General features: G+C 39.7%; 1 protein-coding gene across 2 annotated transcripts in view; it reads left to right on the forward strand.

Annotated features, from left to right (window-relative positions):
* Window positions 1–16,210, forward strand: part of SAMHD1 (SAM and HD domain containing deoxynucleoside triphosphate triphosphohydrolase 1) — a 49,023-nt gene that overhangs the window by 23,329 nt on the left and 9,484 nt on the right. Inside the window, exons 10-13 of one of the 2 annotated variants that reach the window (XM_049869070.1) lie at window positions 3,979–4,070; window positions 5,403–5,518; window positions 9,784–9,923; window positions 11,475–11,573. In XM_049869070.1, the coding sequence (XP_049725027.1) occupies window positions 3,979–4,070; window positions 5,403–5,518; window positions 9,784–9,923; window positions 11,475–11,573 (447 nt within the window). The remainder of the gene's footprint in view (window positions 1–3,978; window positions 4,071–5,402; window positions 5,519–9,783; window positions 9,924–11,474; window positions 11,574–16,210) is intronic. The other variant, XM_049869071.1, reaches the window with a different exon arrangement.

The raw sequence follows: 16,210 nt of genomic DNA on the forward strand, positions 1-16,210 counted from the left end.
GATTCCTCACTGTTCTTTATCGATGTGTAGTATTCCATTGTGTGAATATACCATAATTTATTGATTCTTTCATCCATTGATGGGCACCTTGGTTGCTTCCATCTTTTTGGTGTCGTAAACAGTGCTGCAGTAAACATGGGTGTGCGTATATCTGTTTGTGTAAAGGCTCTTATTTCTCTAGGATATATTCCAAGGAGTGGGATTGCTGGATCCTATGGTAGTTCTATTTCTAACTTTTTAAGGAAGCACCAAATCGATTTCCAAGGTGGTTGTACCATTTGACATTCCCACCAGCAGTGTAGAAGTGTTCCAGTCTCTCCACAGCCTCTCCAACATTTATTATTTTGTGTTTTTTGGATTAATGCCAGCCTTGTTGGAGTGAATCTCTATCTCTTTACTTCATGCTTAGCATTTGTAAGTATCTTATGGCTCTTTTCATTTCTCTTGCATTGTTAAATAATAAAAATAAAATTGTAATCAACATTTATTGAGTGTTATGCTAGGCACTCTTCTAAGTATTTTACATGGATTAACTCAATTCTCATAACCCTCTAAGGTAAATACTATTACTGTCCCATTTAACAGATGAGTAAATTGAGGCATAGAGAAGGCATACAATTAGTAAGTAGCAGAACTAGAATTACAGCCCAGATAGTTTGGATTCAGAGCCTCATCCTTAATCACTACTTTCGTGTGTCAGAACAGTTAAAATCCTGAAATCTTTAGGTCCCCGCTAGATGACGGAAGTGTGACTGAAGAGTAATGTACTATTGTACTATAAAAAGCCTGTTGAGAATAAAGAATGTTATTTTTAGGTGCCATTGAGTCAGTTCTGAGTCACAGCAATCCCATGCACAACAGAACGGAACACTGCCTGGTCCTGCACTATCTCCACACTCGTTACATTTGAGCCCATTGTTGCAGCCACTGTGTCAACCCATCTCATTTAGGGTCTTCCTCTTTTTTGCTAACATTTTACCTCACCAAGCATGATGTCCTTCTCCAGGCACTGGTTGCTCCTGATAAAATGTCCAAAGTACATGAGACGAAGTCTCACCGTCCTCTCTTCGAAGGAGCATTCTGGCTGTACTTCTTTAAAAACAGATTCGTTCGTCCTTCTGGCAGTCCATGGTGTATTCAGTATTCTTTGCCAGTACCATAATTCAAAGCGTCAACTCTTCTTCCATCTTCCTTATTCATTGCCCAGCTTTCGCATGCGTATGAGGATTGAGAATAACCATGGCTTGGGTGAGGCGCACCTGGGTCCTCAAAGTGACACGTTTGCTCTTCAACACCTTACAGAGGTCTTTTGCAGCAGATTTGCCCAATGCAGTACATTGTTTGAGTTCTTGACGGCTGCTTCCATGGGTGTCATTTGTGAATCCAAGTAAAATGGAATCCTTGACAACTTCGGTATTTTTTCCGTTTATCATGGTGTTGCTTATTAGTCCAGTTGTGAGGATTTTTGTTTTCTTTATGTTGAGGTGTAACCATACTGAAGGCTGTAGTCTTTGATCTTCATCAGTAAGTGCTTCAAGTCCTCTTTACTTTCAGCAGGCAAGGTTGTGGCATCTGTATATCGTAAATAGTTAATGAGCCTTCCACTAATCCTGATGCCATGGTCTTTTTCATATAGTCCAGCTTCTCGGATTATTTGCTCAGCATACAAACTGAATAAATATATTGAAAGGATACAATCCTGATGCACACTTTTCCTCACTTTAAACTATGCAGTATCCCCTTGTTCTGTTTGAACGACTGCCTCTTGATCTATGGAAAGGTTCCTCATGAGCACAATTAAGTGTTCTGGAATTCCCATTCTTTGCAGTGTTATCCATAATTTGTTATGATTCACACAGTCGAATGCCTTTGCATAGTCAATAAAACACAAGTAAACATCTTTCTGGTATTCTCTGCTTTCAGCCAACATCCAGCTAACATCAGCAATAATGTCCCTAGCTCCACATCCTCTTCTGAATCTGGCTTGACTTTCTGGCAGTTCCCTGTCAATGTACTACTGTAACCAGTTTTTAATGATCTCTTATAAAATTTTGCTTGCATGTGATATTAATGATATTATTTGATAATTTCCACAGTCTGTTGGATCACCTTTCTTTGGAATGGGCATAAATATAGATTAATTCTAGTCATTTGGCCAGGTGGCTATCTTCAAATTTCTTGACATATATGAGTGAGCACCTCCAGTGTTGCATCTATTTGTTGAAACATCTCAGTTGGTATTCTGTCAATTCCTGGAGCCTTGTTTTTCGTCAATACCTTCAGTGCAGCTTGGAATTCTTTCTTTAGTACCATCGGTTCTTAATCATATGCTACTACCTGAAATGGTTAAATGTCGACCAATTCTTTTTGGTACAGCAACTCTGTGTATTCCTGCCATCTTGTTTTGATGTTTCCTGAGACATTCAATATTTTGCCCTTAGAATCCTTCAATATTGTAACTTGAGGCTTGGATTTTTTCTTCAGTTTTTTCAGCTTGAGAAATGCTGAATGTGTTCTTCCCTTTTGGTTTTCTAACTCTATGTCTTTGCATCTTTCATTATAATATGTTACTTTCCCTTCTTGAACCGCCTTTTGAAATCTTCTGTTCAGTTCTTTTACGTCATCATTTCTTTTTTTTTTTTAATTTTTATTGTGCTTTAAGTGAAAGTTTACAAATCAAGTCAGTCTTTCCCACAAAATCTTACATACACCTTGCTACATACTCCCAATTGCTCTCCCACTAATGAGACAGCCAGCTCCTTCCCTCCATGCTCCCTTTTTGTGTCCATTTCACCAGCTTCTAACCCCCTCTACCCTCATATCTACCCTCCAGGCAGGAGACGCCAGCATAGTCTCAAGCGTCCACCTGATCCAAGAAGCTCACTCCTCACCAGTGTCATTTTCTATCCCATAGTTCAGTCCAATCCCTGTCTGAAAAGTTGGCTTTGGGAATGGTTCCTGTTCTGGGCCAACCGAAGGTCTGGGGGCCATTGCCACTGGGGTCCTTCTAGTCTCAGTCAGACCATTAAGTCTAGTCTTTTTATGAGAATTTGGGGTCTGCATCCCACTGGTCTTCTGTTCCTTCAGGGGTTCTCTGTTGTGTTCCCTGTCAGGGCAGTCATTGGTTATAGCTGGGCACCATCTAGCTCTTCTGGTCTCGGGCCGATGTAGTCTCATTTACGTGGCCCTTTCTGTCTCTTGGGCTCGTAACTACCTCATGCCCTTGGTGTTCTTCATTCTCCTTTGATACTTCATCATTTATCTTTAACTACTGTGCATTCAAGAGCAAGTTTCAGAGTCTGTTCTGATATCCATTTTGGTCTTTCCTGTTTTTTTAACTATCTTTTGTTTTTTTCATGTATGATGTCCTTGATATCCTTCCACAACTCATCTGGTCTTTGGTCATTAGTGTTCAGTGCTTCAAATCTGTTCTTGAGATGGTCTCCAAATTCAGGTGGGATATTCTGAAGGTTGTATTTTGGCTCCAGTGGACTTGTTTTAATTTTCTTTAGCTTCACCTTGAACTTGGATATGAGCAGTTGAGGGTCTGTGCTGTAGTCAGCCCTTAGCTTTGTTCTGACTGATGATATTGAGTTTTTCTGTCGTCTCTTTCCACAAATGGAGTTAATTTGATTCCTGTGAAGAACATAGGAGTAATAATACCTATTTCCTAGAGTTATTGGAGTATTAAGAGAAATATTAGATATAGGATTCCTAGAACAAAACCTGTCACAGAGTTAAAGCACTCAGTAGATTTTAGTTTACTATTAATCAGTGAGAATGAAAGTTGCAAACCAATAAATAGCTTCACTAATCTGCCTCCCCAGTTTTAGTGGGCTCAGGGACTTTAATGAAGTAGCCCCTGTGCATAGCATTCTTGTCTGCCACCATTCCTTTTCCTTGTCTTACAGCCTTGTCTTCTCACAAGGCTAACATAATCTTATACTATATTAATATTTATTACATGTTTTCCTGCAGGAAGTTGGGAATCTGTATGATATGTTCCACACACGCAACTCTTTACACCGCAGAGCTTACCAACACAAAGTTGGCAACATCATTGAGACAATGTAAGAAATGTGATTGTTATTTTCCTATAAAATTTTCTGTGATGCTTTGCTAGAGTATCATAGTTGGGCCAAGTTGAGATTTCTGGATAAATCCAAGTGAATAAACCTAAAATAGTTTCCTTGAACAAGAAAACAAAAACTAGCACACAGTAAATTTAGTTGTGAGAGAAGTGGTAAAGGGGAGAAGAGCTGGCTTAGGTTAGACATGAAGAAGCAGTGCTGGAAAGGCTCAAGACTTCCGCACAGGTAGTTGATTATATACCAGGTATGATTAAGAGCTCAGCTGCTAACCAAAAGGTTGGCAGTTCAAACCCACCAGCTACTCCTGGAAACCCTGTGCGGCAGTTCTACTCTGTCCCGTAAGGTCGCTATGAGTGGGAATGGTCTCAACAGCAACAGGTTTGGGTTTTTGGAGCCCTGGTAGCATGGTGGTTAAGAGCTGTAGCTGCTAACCAAAAGGTCCTCAGTTCAAATCCACCAGCCACTCCTTGGAAACCCTATGGGGCAGTTCTACTCTGTCCTATAGGGTCACTATGAGTTGGAATTGGCTCTATGGCAGTGGGTTTTTTTTTTTTTTTTTTTTAGTCATCAAGGTAATGGGACATGCATAACTGACATTTTGAGATTAATGAAATGAATTTTAAGGATTAAGTTTAGTGTCCTTGTCCTATCAAAAATATATCAAAATTAGTAGCATATAGTGAAACTGACAGAAATCGTACTTCTTTTCTCTGATTGGCTCAGAACCATAGCAGAAAGGTACAGCCAAGTCCCTATGTGACTCATAGACCTGTGTGAAGTTATCACAAGTTGAGTGTGCTAATTCCATGTCTCTAAAAGAGCTTTAAGTTGATTTACTATGAACTTTTGGACAGATATTCATTTTTACATTCATGTTGAGGAAATTTTTCTTTTTTTGCCGTGAGCAAACTAGTTAGAATACATTATCCTATTTTTATGATTGATACTTTGGTACGATTTTTTTGGATAAATCTGCGTTCAAAGCCTAACACTGCTTCTTCCTACCTTGGCTAAATGAAGATTATTTAATTTCTTTTCTGCACCTGTAAAACTGGGTATACGTATCTTGTTGTTGGAAGGATTCAATAATGTATTTCAAGCCCTGCCATCGTGCGTGGAACATAAGAAGCATGGCAGCTGCTAAGAACGTGCGCTGCTTTAGTATGGTTGAGAAGCAGTTGTCTACAGAATGTGGTACCTCAAGATTTTATTCCCCTCATGTAGAAAGGGTCCCTTCACTTTACGCAATGCTTGAAGCAAATATTCAAAATTTGTCGCAAATATACATTTTTATAAAATGATCCTCTTTAGGATTACAGATGCTTTCCTCGAAGCAGACCCCTACATAGAGATTACAGGTGCCCAAGGCAGAAAGTACCGTCTGTCTACAGCCATTGATGACGTGGAGGCCTTCACTAAGCTAACAGGTGAGAAGTAGAACGTAACATAAGTGCTCCGTCTCAGACACAGCGTAAGCTGTCCCTGGCTTACAGATGGGTTATTTTCCTAATGTTCAAATGTATTTCAGGTTCCCAAGTGATCATATACTTTTGGACATGAGTTTTATTAGCTCTACCTTGTATTAATAAGAGTGACCTTGAGAAAGAATTTAACCACTCTGAACCTTAGTTTTCTCATGTTCTAAAATGGGGGAAATGATACCTAACACATATTTTTGCAGTGATGCTTGAACAAGGAATGTTGTTGTGTGCCGTTGAGTCGATTCTGACCCAAAGTGATGGAGTAGAACTGCCTGTAGAGTTTCCTAGGCTGTAATCTTTATGGGAGCAGATTGCCAGATCTTTTCACCTGCGGAGCTGCTGGTGGGTTCGAACTGCCAGCCTTTCAATTAGCAGCTGAGTGCTTAACCACTGCACCTGCAGGGCTCCTACTTGAAACATCAGTACATAATATTCACTGTTATTTATTTCATAATACAGCTGGTCTAATATCATACTAATACCAAAAACTGGCTCACCCTTTTAATATTATAAAACACAGAACGTAAAATGTAGGAACGCCTCTCCCTGCTACGGCAGAAACAACACTGCAGCTTAGAGTAAGAAGGAAGGAAGAGAGGTGAAGGTGTGGCACCAGTTATTTAATGTGGAAAAGTGTAGATTGAGAAATAAAAACAAAACAAGAAAGGAGAACAAATATATATATACCTGCAGAGTTCAGTGCAAATCACACAACTGACTCTGTTTAACTAAAAGTTGAAAAGCAGTCACATAGCTTACAGAATCAGTGGGCAGCCTGGAGGCTCTGCAAATGGGCAAAAACACCAGAATCCCAGGGGCCTAAGACACACAGCATCCTACCTAGGGTACCACTGGTATTCCATCACTGCTAGATTTTGTTTGCAGGACACTGTCAGAATGAAACCTAAGCCAGTTCTCAAACTATCTTTGAAGAGCAAATTTTCTTTATTTCCAAGCCCTCACAGATTGATACTTTTGCAAAATAAGATAAAATGGATTACTGGAAAAATGAAATGAGGTGGGTAGAGAACACATAAAATTCAAGCCCAGATATTTATTATTGACTTTGACAGCCCTCACATTACATTCAATAAAGATAATAGAAACACAGTAGAGAAAAAAAAGAATTCCAAAAACTGTACATATTGTTCTTTTAAAATGTATGTATAAGCAATTGATAGAGAATCATTATTACACTTATAGTATTTTAGTTATTTTGCAACCATAGCGAAATAAAAAATGAGAAGTGAAATTGTGCTTCCCCTGTGTTAAATGTTTTTGCGTACTTTGGGAACACTGTTTTTATCTAACTTAGGTTGGACCTGCTACAAAAGTTACTTGAAGGAGATAAAATGTATCTAAATTCTTCCTTCACTTTGTTTTACTAACATTATAGTATATAAGCTAGTCTCCCCTTGCTATGCTCATAGGACTGGAAGAAATTTTAAAACACTTTAAGCAAGCTGAGAATATTAATTTTTAACTTTTATGCATAATGAACAAGTGATACTATATTAAAAAAATTAATTTTTAAGCCTTCATCCGAAGCCAGTATTAACAATTTATCCTGTAAAGTTTTATTTTACATTTAAACTATTTTGGTGAAGGAAATGAATTTTGGATTCCATATACCTTTGGCTCAGCTGACCTTAAAATATCATACATTTAAATGTGGCCCTACAGCTCATGACTTGTATAGAGGTCTTCCTCACTGTTCAGGTTCCGTAACACCCAAACTGAAAGTTAGCTTGCTCAGGAGATGGTGATCATGTTACTTGGATATTGTAGCGATGTCAAATTGCTATAAAATTTTCTAAGTGCTTACCAACAATTTTTATATTTAACCCTACAGACTAGTTGACAAGCTTGTGTACCAGCACTGGCCCACAGATCCCACTTTGAGTAGCACTGATCTAAACTATCCTTGCTTCTTTGCATCACTTGTTCCAGGTACAAAATCCCAGAGAAGAGATTAGGTCACATTTTTGTGCTTTATTGGCTGGAGTACAGGAGAGGAAGCATACAGCCTTTCCACCTCTCATTATTTGAGGCAGGGATAATCTTGCCTTTGTTACCTGTTATTCTGAGCGGTGTTGTTGTTAAGCTGCCCACAAGTTGGAGCCCCAAGGTGAATTCAAGCAGGGTGGGTTCCAACCACCAGCCTTTAGGTTAGCAGCCAACTGCAAACGGCTTGCACCACCCAGGCTCCTCATATAATCTAAACCCATTGCCATGCGTATTGGTCCTTATAAGACAAAGTAGAGCTGCCCTGCAGGGTTTTCAAGGAGCAGCCGGTGAATTCAAACTGCTGACCTTTTGGTTAGCTGTCTGAGTTCTTAACCACTGTGCCACCAGGACTCCGTTCATATAATCTAGTTGTGCTTAACTATGTGACTTTGAAGGATCAAAATCATCATTATTTTTGTTGCTTCCCAAAAGTCAGCTCACCTTATCTTTGTGTAAACATTTCCACTTTCTTTTGTTTGTTGTTTGGCTGTTTTGTGTTTTAGAATGTTTTTCCATGTTTTATAAGGAAGTGTTACAAACACACAGCAGTGTTGAATAAAATTTACAGTAAACACCTGTATACCCACCACCTAAATTCTAGCATCTACTGTATTTGCTTTATAACATGTCTATCTGTTTACCATCCCCTTATCCACCTATTAGTCCATCTTACTTTTAATGCATTTCAAAGTAAATTGCAGACATCAGTAGATTTTGCCCTAAATCCTTCAGCATGCACATCAACTAAAGGCCAATAATTATTATAAATTTTTTTCTTTTGATGTAAAACTTACATGCAATTTGAAAAAATGCACATTTTCTAGAGTTTTGACAAATGCAAAATATAGAACATTATTGCCCCCTCAGAATTCTGTGGTATTTCGGGGTTGAAGGGTTGTGATATCTACAGTTTTCAGATGTTTCATAAAAATTTGCCTGTATATAGAGAGAGAGTGCTTATGTGGGAAATGTTAACAGTTGATGAATTTAGGCAAATGGTATAAGATAAAGGGTACTTTATTTTGAAATTTCTTAATAGAAAAGGTTGGAGGAGAAAGAAAAAAAAGAATTTTTAAAAATTACTTTCTAGTATCTTCATGGAATGGAACCTATTAAACCACTGTATTAAGGAAATTTACCAAATTCTATGTACCTATGACGACACCAACAGTTTTCAACACATAGCAATTTTGCTTTATACACTCCATCCACCCACTCCCTTCAAACACTGGACTGTTTTCAAGCAGATCCCAGACATAATTTTGTTTGTAAATACTTAAATATCATTCCCTTTAAAAAAAAAAAAGTAACAACAATAAATTAATATACCCCTACGTACTCATTGGAGCCCTGGTGGTACAGTGGTTAAGAGCCTGACTGCTAACCAAAAGGTTGGCATTTCAGATCTACCAGCCGCTCCTTAGAAACCCCATGGGGCAGTTCTCTGTTCCATAGGGTTGCTATGAATCGGAATTGACTCAATGGCAATGGGTTTGGTTTTTGGTTTTATGTACCCATTAAGAAGCCCTGGTTTTCACAGTGGTTAAGCTTTTAGCTGCTAACTCAAAGATCATTGGTTAGCACCCACCAGCCACTCTGCTAGAGAAAGATGTGATCTTCTTCCATAAAGATTACAGCCTTGGAAACCCTATAGGGTCGCTATGTGTCAGAATCGACTTGACAACAATGGGTTTAAGGAGCCCTGGTGGCACAGTGGTTAAATGTTTGTTTGCTAACTGAAAGGTCGGCCATTTGAACCTGCCAGCTGCTCCATGGGAGGAAAATGTTGCAGTCTGCTTCCATAAAGATTACAGCCTTGGAAACCCCATAGGGCAGTTGTACTCTGTCCTATAGAGTCACTATGTGTTGGAATCAATTTGATGGCAATGGGTTTGGTTTTTATGCGTTGTGTACCCATCACCCAACCTCAACAGTCATCAACTCGAATGAATGCAGTCTTGTCACATCTCTACCCTTCTGCTCGATTATTTTGAAGCAAATCTAAGACATTGACTGGAATGTTTTTTAAAAAGGCTTTTTCAGTTTAGTCTTCCAAATTTTTTTTTTTTTTCAGATTATTATAATCATAATGTGTCTACATTTAGGAAGAACTACCTGAAATCATTTCAGGAGTGCAGCAGCATATGTCTTTTTAAATCTTGGTTTTTCATTTTAACATATCTGAAATTTTATCAAATTGGCAGATAACATTTTTCTGGAGATTTTATACTCTACTGATCCCAGATTGGACGTAGCACGAGAGATTTTAAAAAAAATCGAATGCCGCAAACTGTACAAGTATGTGGGTCAGACTCAGCCAAAGGGACAAGTAAAGATTAAAAAGGTAAGTTGAGTTGTCAGGCATCTTTCCATTACTGAAAGGTGTCTCGATCTCTGCCCACCAAGAGAAAATCATTAACTACTTGGGACACTATGACACTGTACTAAGCCCTTTACATTCATTCTTATTTAATCTTTACACGATGCAGTGTTCTTCGACCTGTATTACAGACGGGTAAACTGAAACTTGGGAGAGATTAAATAGCTCATGGAAGCACAGTTAGTGAGCCAGGATTTAAAGTCAGGTCAAACTGACTCCAGAGCTTTGCTCTTGTCCCAGAAATGAAAAGGGGGCCTCAAATTTTGTCTAAATCCAAAGGCAGGGAAATGGATCTAAGGATAACCAAACCAAACCTAATGCCATCGAGTCGATTCCGAGTCATAGCAACCCTGTAGGACAGAGTAGAACTGCCTCATAGGGTTTCCAAAGAGTGGTTGATGGCTTCGAACTGCTAACCTTTTGGTTAGCATCCAAACACTTAGCCACTGTGCCACCAGGGCTCCAGGATAAGGGACCTCAAAATAAGCTACCTGTATGACATTCGTCAAGACTCAGAGGACTTTTAATTAGTTAACTTCTTTCACAGTATATCAGGTTCTTCCAATTGGGTATAATTTGTCTTACATAGTTCTGATATCCATTTTCCCCTCTTGCTGTTGAAGGTCTTTCTCTGCCAGAAAGCCAGTGTTACCTAGTTATCTAGTACTGCTATAACAGAAACACCATAAGTGGATGGCTTTAACAAACAGAAATTTATTCTTTCACAGTCCAGGAAGCTACAAGTTGGAATTCAGGGCACTAGCTCCTGGTGAAGGCTTTCTCTCCCTGTCAGTTCAGGGGGGAAGGTCCTTGTCATCAATCTGCCCCTGTCTAGGAACTGCTTCTCAGTGCAGGAACCACGGGTCTGAAGGACGCGCTTCGCTCCTGGTGCTTCTTTCTTAGTAGCATGAGTTCTCTCTGCTGCTTCTCTGTCCTTTTACGTCTTATAAAAGCTGATGCAGACCACACCCCAGGAAAACTCCCCTTACATCAGATCAGAGCTGTGACCTGAGTAATGATGTTGCATCCTACCCTAATCCTCTTCAACATAACCTAATCTTGTCTCATTAACCATAGGCAGAGATTAGGATTTATAACACAAAGGAAAATTACATCAAATCACAAAATGGAGGACAACCACATCATACTGGGACTTGTGGCCTAGCCAAGTGGACATGTGTTTTTGGGGGACACTATTCAATCCATGACAGCCAGTGACATGAGTCATACTGATAACCACACTTTACTTCATTATACCTCCTTGGGTTACGTTTTACCTCCTTTTGTTTATTAGTAGGTTAATACCTCATTTTTTCAAAATGTGAAAAACATGTTATGCAGATTATGTGATTCAGTTAAAGGATGGCAGAGGCAGGGGCGATTCTTTTGTTAGGATTGTCTACCCGTTTTTTTTTTTTTATCAAAGTGTCGTTTCAGAGCATGAACACCTTCATGGCACAAACATTTAGTGATGAAAACCTTGAGTTCTGACATGCGGAGCCTTGTCTTTTCTAGGAACATTATGAATCCCTTCCACAAGACGTTGCTAATGCTAAACCTGACCCTGATATAGTGCTACAAGCTGAGCTGAAGGCTGAAGATTTCATAGTGGACGTAAGTCGTCAGCCCCATAACATAATAAGTAAAGACTTTTTTCTTTTCTTTTAAAGAGAAAGCCCTTGTCATAAAAGTACTACATGTTCATTATAGAAAATTGGGGACATGTAGTTTTGAAATTTTCTGACATGTTTTATCAATATTTGTATAATTGTGATTATATGGCTAAACCCAAAAAAGCCAAACTTATTGCTGTTGAGTCAATTCCAACTCATAGTGACCCTGTGCCCTAAAGCAAAGATGAGATGCCAGAAAGAGGTAGAAAATCAAGACAAAAAGAAACAGGGAGCCCCGGGCGAAAATGGGGAGAGTGCTGTGACATTGTAGGGACTGGAACCAAGGCCTTGAAACACTTTAGGTACAAACTATTGAATGAGAATCTGCTTTGCTCTGTGAACTTTGACCTGAGGCACCAAAAAAAAGGAATTGCCCCCCCGCCACACATACACACACACAAAGGAAAGGACTTTGACTTCTGTTTTCACAGAGGCTTGCAGGGTTGCCTTTTGTCCTAATGAAAATGCCAAACCGTTTTCTTCTGTTTCCTATAAGAAATTCTTTTTGAAGTCCTACTGTTCTGAAACCTCAGGACAATGTTCCCCTTTATAGGTACAATATGGTTATAACAATGTGAAAATTTTTAATAGAAAACTGAAGTTAAAAAAAAACACGTTTTTTGAAACATTCCAGTCAATGTCTTAGATTTGCTTCCAATTAATGCAGTGAGTGGGGAAGGCTAAAGATGAAACAAGACAGCATCTCATTTGTTACTTTCTTTCTTTTTGACTCATCTTTGAATGAGGGGCAATCTCTCCAGATCCATTCTTTGCCAAGGGACACAACAAATGAATTGCCCTCGAACCCACTCTTTATTCACTTGGCTACTGGTTGAAGTGCCTCACATCTGTAGGGCAAGCTGCAGTTTTCTATTTCACGGAGAATTTCACCCCCCCCGAACGTTTTTCCTGCACTCTCTACCCTTGCCCTCGGTACTTTATTTGGGGGACTATATTGCTCTCAATGCATTGTGCTACTCCTAATCACCTCCCCGGTCTGCTTTTTTTCCTAGTGCATATAGGGTCAGAGCTAGAAGAGGCCATGCATAGAAGATAGACACATGGCTGTTAGAATGAAAAGAAGTTTAACTTTACCAGGAATCAAATAAAGGCAAAGTAATGCAACAGTGACATTTTATTTTTATTTTATTTTTTACCATCAGACTTAAAAGAACAAAAAATACTATAAAATCCTCCATTAATAAGGGTATGTGAAAATGGGAGTGTAAATTTGGGCAAGAGACCAAATTAGAAGTATGTTCTAAAATTTTAATTGATCCACCAATTTCGTTCTAGGGATTTGTCCTAATCAAATTTTGCCAAAAAAAAAAAAATACAAATATATTTATTGTGTCATTATCATAGTATTAAAAAAAAACCCTATAGCATTATCAAATTTTGCCAAAAAAAAAAAAAAAATACAAATATATTTATTGTGTCATTATCATAGTATTAGAAAAAAACCCTATAGCATTAGGGGGGGAAAATTATACGTCTATCAATAGGGAATACAGTGGAATAATGCAAATATTAAAAGTTATTTCTAACATGGAAAGATGTCTAATATAATTTTAAAAAGCAGTACATATAATATGCTCTTGCTTATGTTTCTTTAACTGTATGTGTTCTTATATATGATGTGTATGCAATGAGCATGTTGAAAACATTCTGTATTTTTTTATTTATCATTTTTGTGATTTAAGTGAAAGTTTACAAATCAAGTCAGTCTCTCATACAAAAATTTATATACACCTTGCTATATACTCCCGGAAACCCTGGTGGTGTAGTGGTTAAGCACTACAGCTGCTAACCAAAGGGTTGGCAGTTCGAATCCCCCAGGCGCTCCTTGGAAACTCTATGGGACAGTTCTACTCTGTCCTATAGGGTCGCTATGAGTCGGAATCGACTCGACGGCACTGGGTTTGGTTTGGTTTTTGGCTATATACTCCCAGTTGCTCTCCCCCTAATGAGACAGCATACTCCTTCTCTCCACCCTGCATTTTCGTGTCCATTCAGCCAGCTTCTGTCCCCCTCTGCTCTCTCATCTCCCCTCCAGACAGGAGCTCCCCACATAGCCTCATGTGTCTACTTGACCCACTCCTCACCAGTATCATTTTCTATCCCATAGTCCAGTCCAATCCCTGTCTGAAGAGTTGGCTTTGGGAATGGTTCCTGTCCTGGGCTAACCAAAGGGCTGGGGACCATGACCTCTGGGGTCCTTCTAGTCTCAGTCAGACCCTTAAGTCTGGTCTTTTTATGAGAATTTGAGGTCTGCATCCCACTGCTCTCCTGCTCCTTCAGGGGTTCTCTGTTGTGTTCCCTGTCAGGGCAGTCATCGGTTGCACCCGGGCACAACATTCTTGATTATTAATGGTGAAATGTTAACGTTGTTTCTACCTGGGTAGTGGAATTGCAGGTGATTTTTTACAGTGAGCATAGTACAAGAGTTTCATAATCAGGAAAAATAACACTTTGCATTTTAGTATGAGGAAAACCCAAAAACAAACCTGTTGCAGTCAAGTGGATTCTGACTCATAGCGACCCTATAAGACAGGATAGAACTAACCCATAGAGTTTCCAAGGAGCAGCTGGTGGATTCGAACTGCCGACTTCTTGGTTAGCAGCCGAGCTCTTAAGCACTGTGCCATCAGGGCTCCTTCCTATATCCTAGAAAGGCAAGTAAAATTGCTAATTAAATGTCTTATTATCATATATTAGCATCTCAGTTTTAGTTTTTTGGTAGTGTGCATATATTTATGTGGTACGTTGGACTGTGTATAGCTCCCTTTAGGACTGTGTATAGTAAATTTTATGACTATTTAATGGATATAAAACATATCTTTACTCTGTAGAATTATTACAAAGATTCATAGTTGTTGGCCTGTCCCGTTTTTTCTTTTGAGTACTTGGTTAGGAATGGGATTCTCAGCTATTACAAATTACTCTTCTGAAAAAATATGTTTTAGCAAACGTGATTTAAGAAGGAGTTTCCTGTAACACACTGTGGAGAAAATAGAGGTTGCCTTTTATCCCTATTTTAAAGTCAAGGAGATAAGTACCAAAGAGCACTCCTTAGAAACTGATGAGAATTTGATTAGGGCTCGTGGCTGCAGCAGGTACCTCCCCACGTGAAGCAACACCCAGGAGAGAGGGCTGTGATAATGCTAGCTCTGGGGTCATGGGGATGGTTTGAGCAGTTGCTCTCTCCTAGTTGAAGGGATGCAGTGGACCAAGAGAACAAGAGAGCTGGCCATGTACTTCAGCCTCCCTGGTCTCAACCCTAATCCATGGCAAAAGCCCACGTGCCCACCCTTCTCTCACAGGCTAAAGGCAGTATAACCACCAAACGTCCCGTACCTGTTTTCTTCAGCCACTTCTCACAGTGTACGCTTCTCTTATCATCTGTACCTTTCTACACCATCACCCCTATATTACTCTGTTTTGCCCCGATTCAATTCCACTCATTCTTTTATGAAATCTGTCCGTGGAACCTTTGGAATTTCTACTCCATAACTAACAAGTTCTTATCCTCAGACTCTTTGCCTTTACTGCAACCTGGCTGTCACCTGAGAATTGCTTCCCCTACAGCTCTTTCATGAAAAGCCCATTCCTCAGAGCGAGACCTTCCTGTTCATCAGTCCTCTTGCTCCCTAGAATCACTTCAAGACCCCTGTACTCTAAGACTTTCACCCTCAAACCATACCCACCCTCTTACTATCTATTGTCCTCTTAGTTGAAGATTTTGCTGTGGATTAGAGTCTTCCTTTCCATTCTTAACTCCTGCCATTATCCTGAGTGACTTCAGAATCCACATGGCCCACCAACTCTTTGATCTCTTCATCCTCAGCGACCTTGTCCACGCCACCTCAGCCAACACTTGCTAATCATTATCAACACTCAAAATTGCTCTCCCTGTAAAACCACTAATTTAGAAAACCTGTTCTCTGTTTGGAAACCCTGGTGGCGTAGTGGTTAAGTGCTACGGCTGCTAACCAAAGAGTCGGCAGTTCGAATCCTCCAGGTGCTCCTTGGAAACCCTATGGGGCAGTTCTACCCTGTCCTATAGGGTCACTATGAGTCGGAATCAACTCGATGGCACTGGGTTTGGTTTTTTGGGTTTTTGGTTCTCTGTTCAGAGCCCTGGTAGCACAGTGGTTAAGAGATTGGCTGCTAACCAAAAGGTCGGCAGTTTGAATCCACGAGCGGCTCCTTGGAAACCCTATGGGGCACTTCTACCCTGTCCTGTAGGGTTGCTATGAGTTGGAATTGACTTGATGGCAACAGGTTTTTTTTGTTTGTTTTCTATTCACAAATCCCTTTCCTCCTACTTTGCTTGTTCCTACCTCATCAGGACCTCCAGTTTATTGTGTCCTCACCTTCTTCCTGTTTGTTAGTGGCCTTCCACCTTTATTTCTCTCCCAATCTAACCCATTTATTCAGTCACTTTCTGCAGTTACCCTTAACGCCCCCCCCCCACACTTTGTAACTGCCTAGCAAAAAGCTGAATGACCCTGTGAATCTAAACTTCTCCCTGTCTACACCTGGACAGATAAATGCTGCTGGAGAGAACCTCTGTAC

This window comes from Elephas maximus, chromosome 25, assembly GCF_024166365.1.
Source record: "Elephas maximus indicus isolate mEleMax1 chromosome 25, mEleMax1 primary haplotype, whole genome shotgun sequence".
Classification (NCBI taxonomy): domain Eukaryota; kingdom Metazoa; phylum Chordata; class Mammalia; order Proboscidea; family Elephantidae; genus Elephas; species Elephas maximus.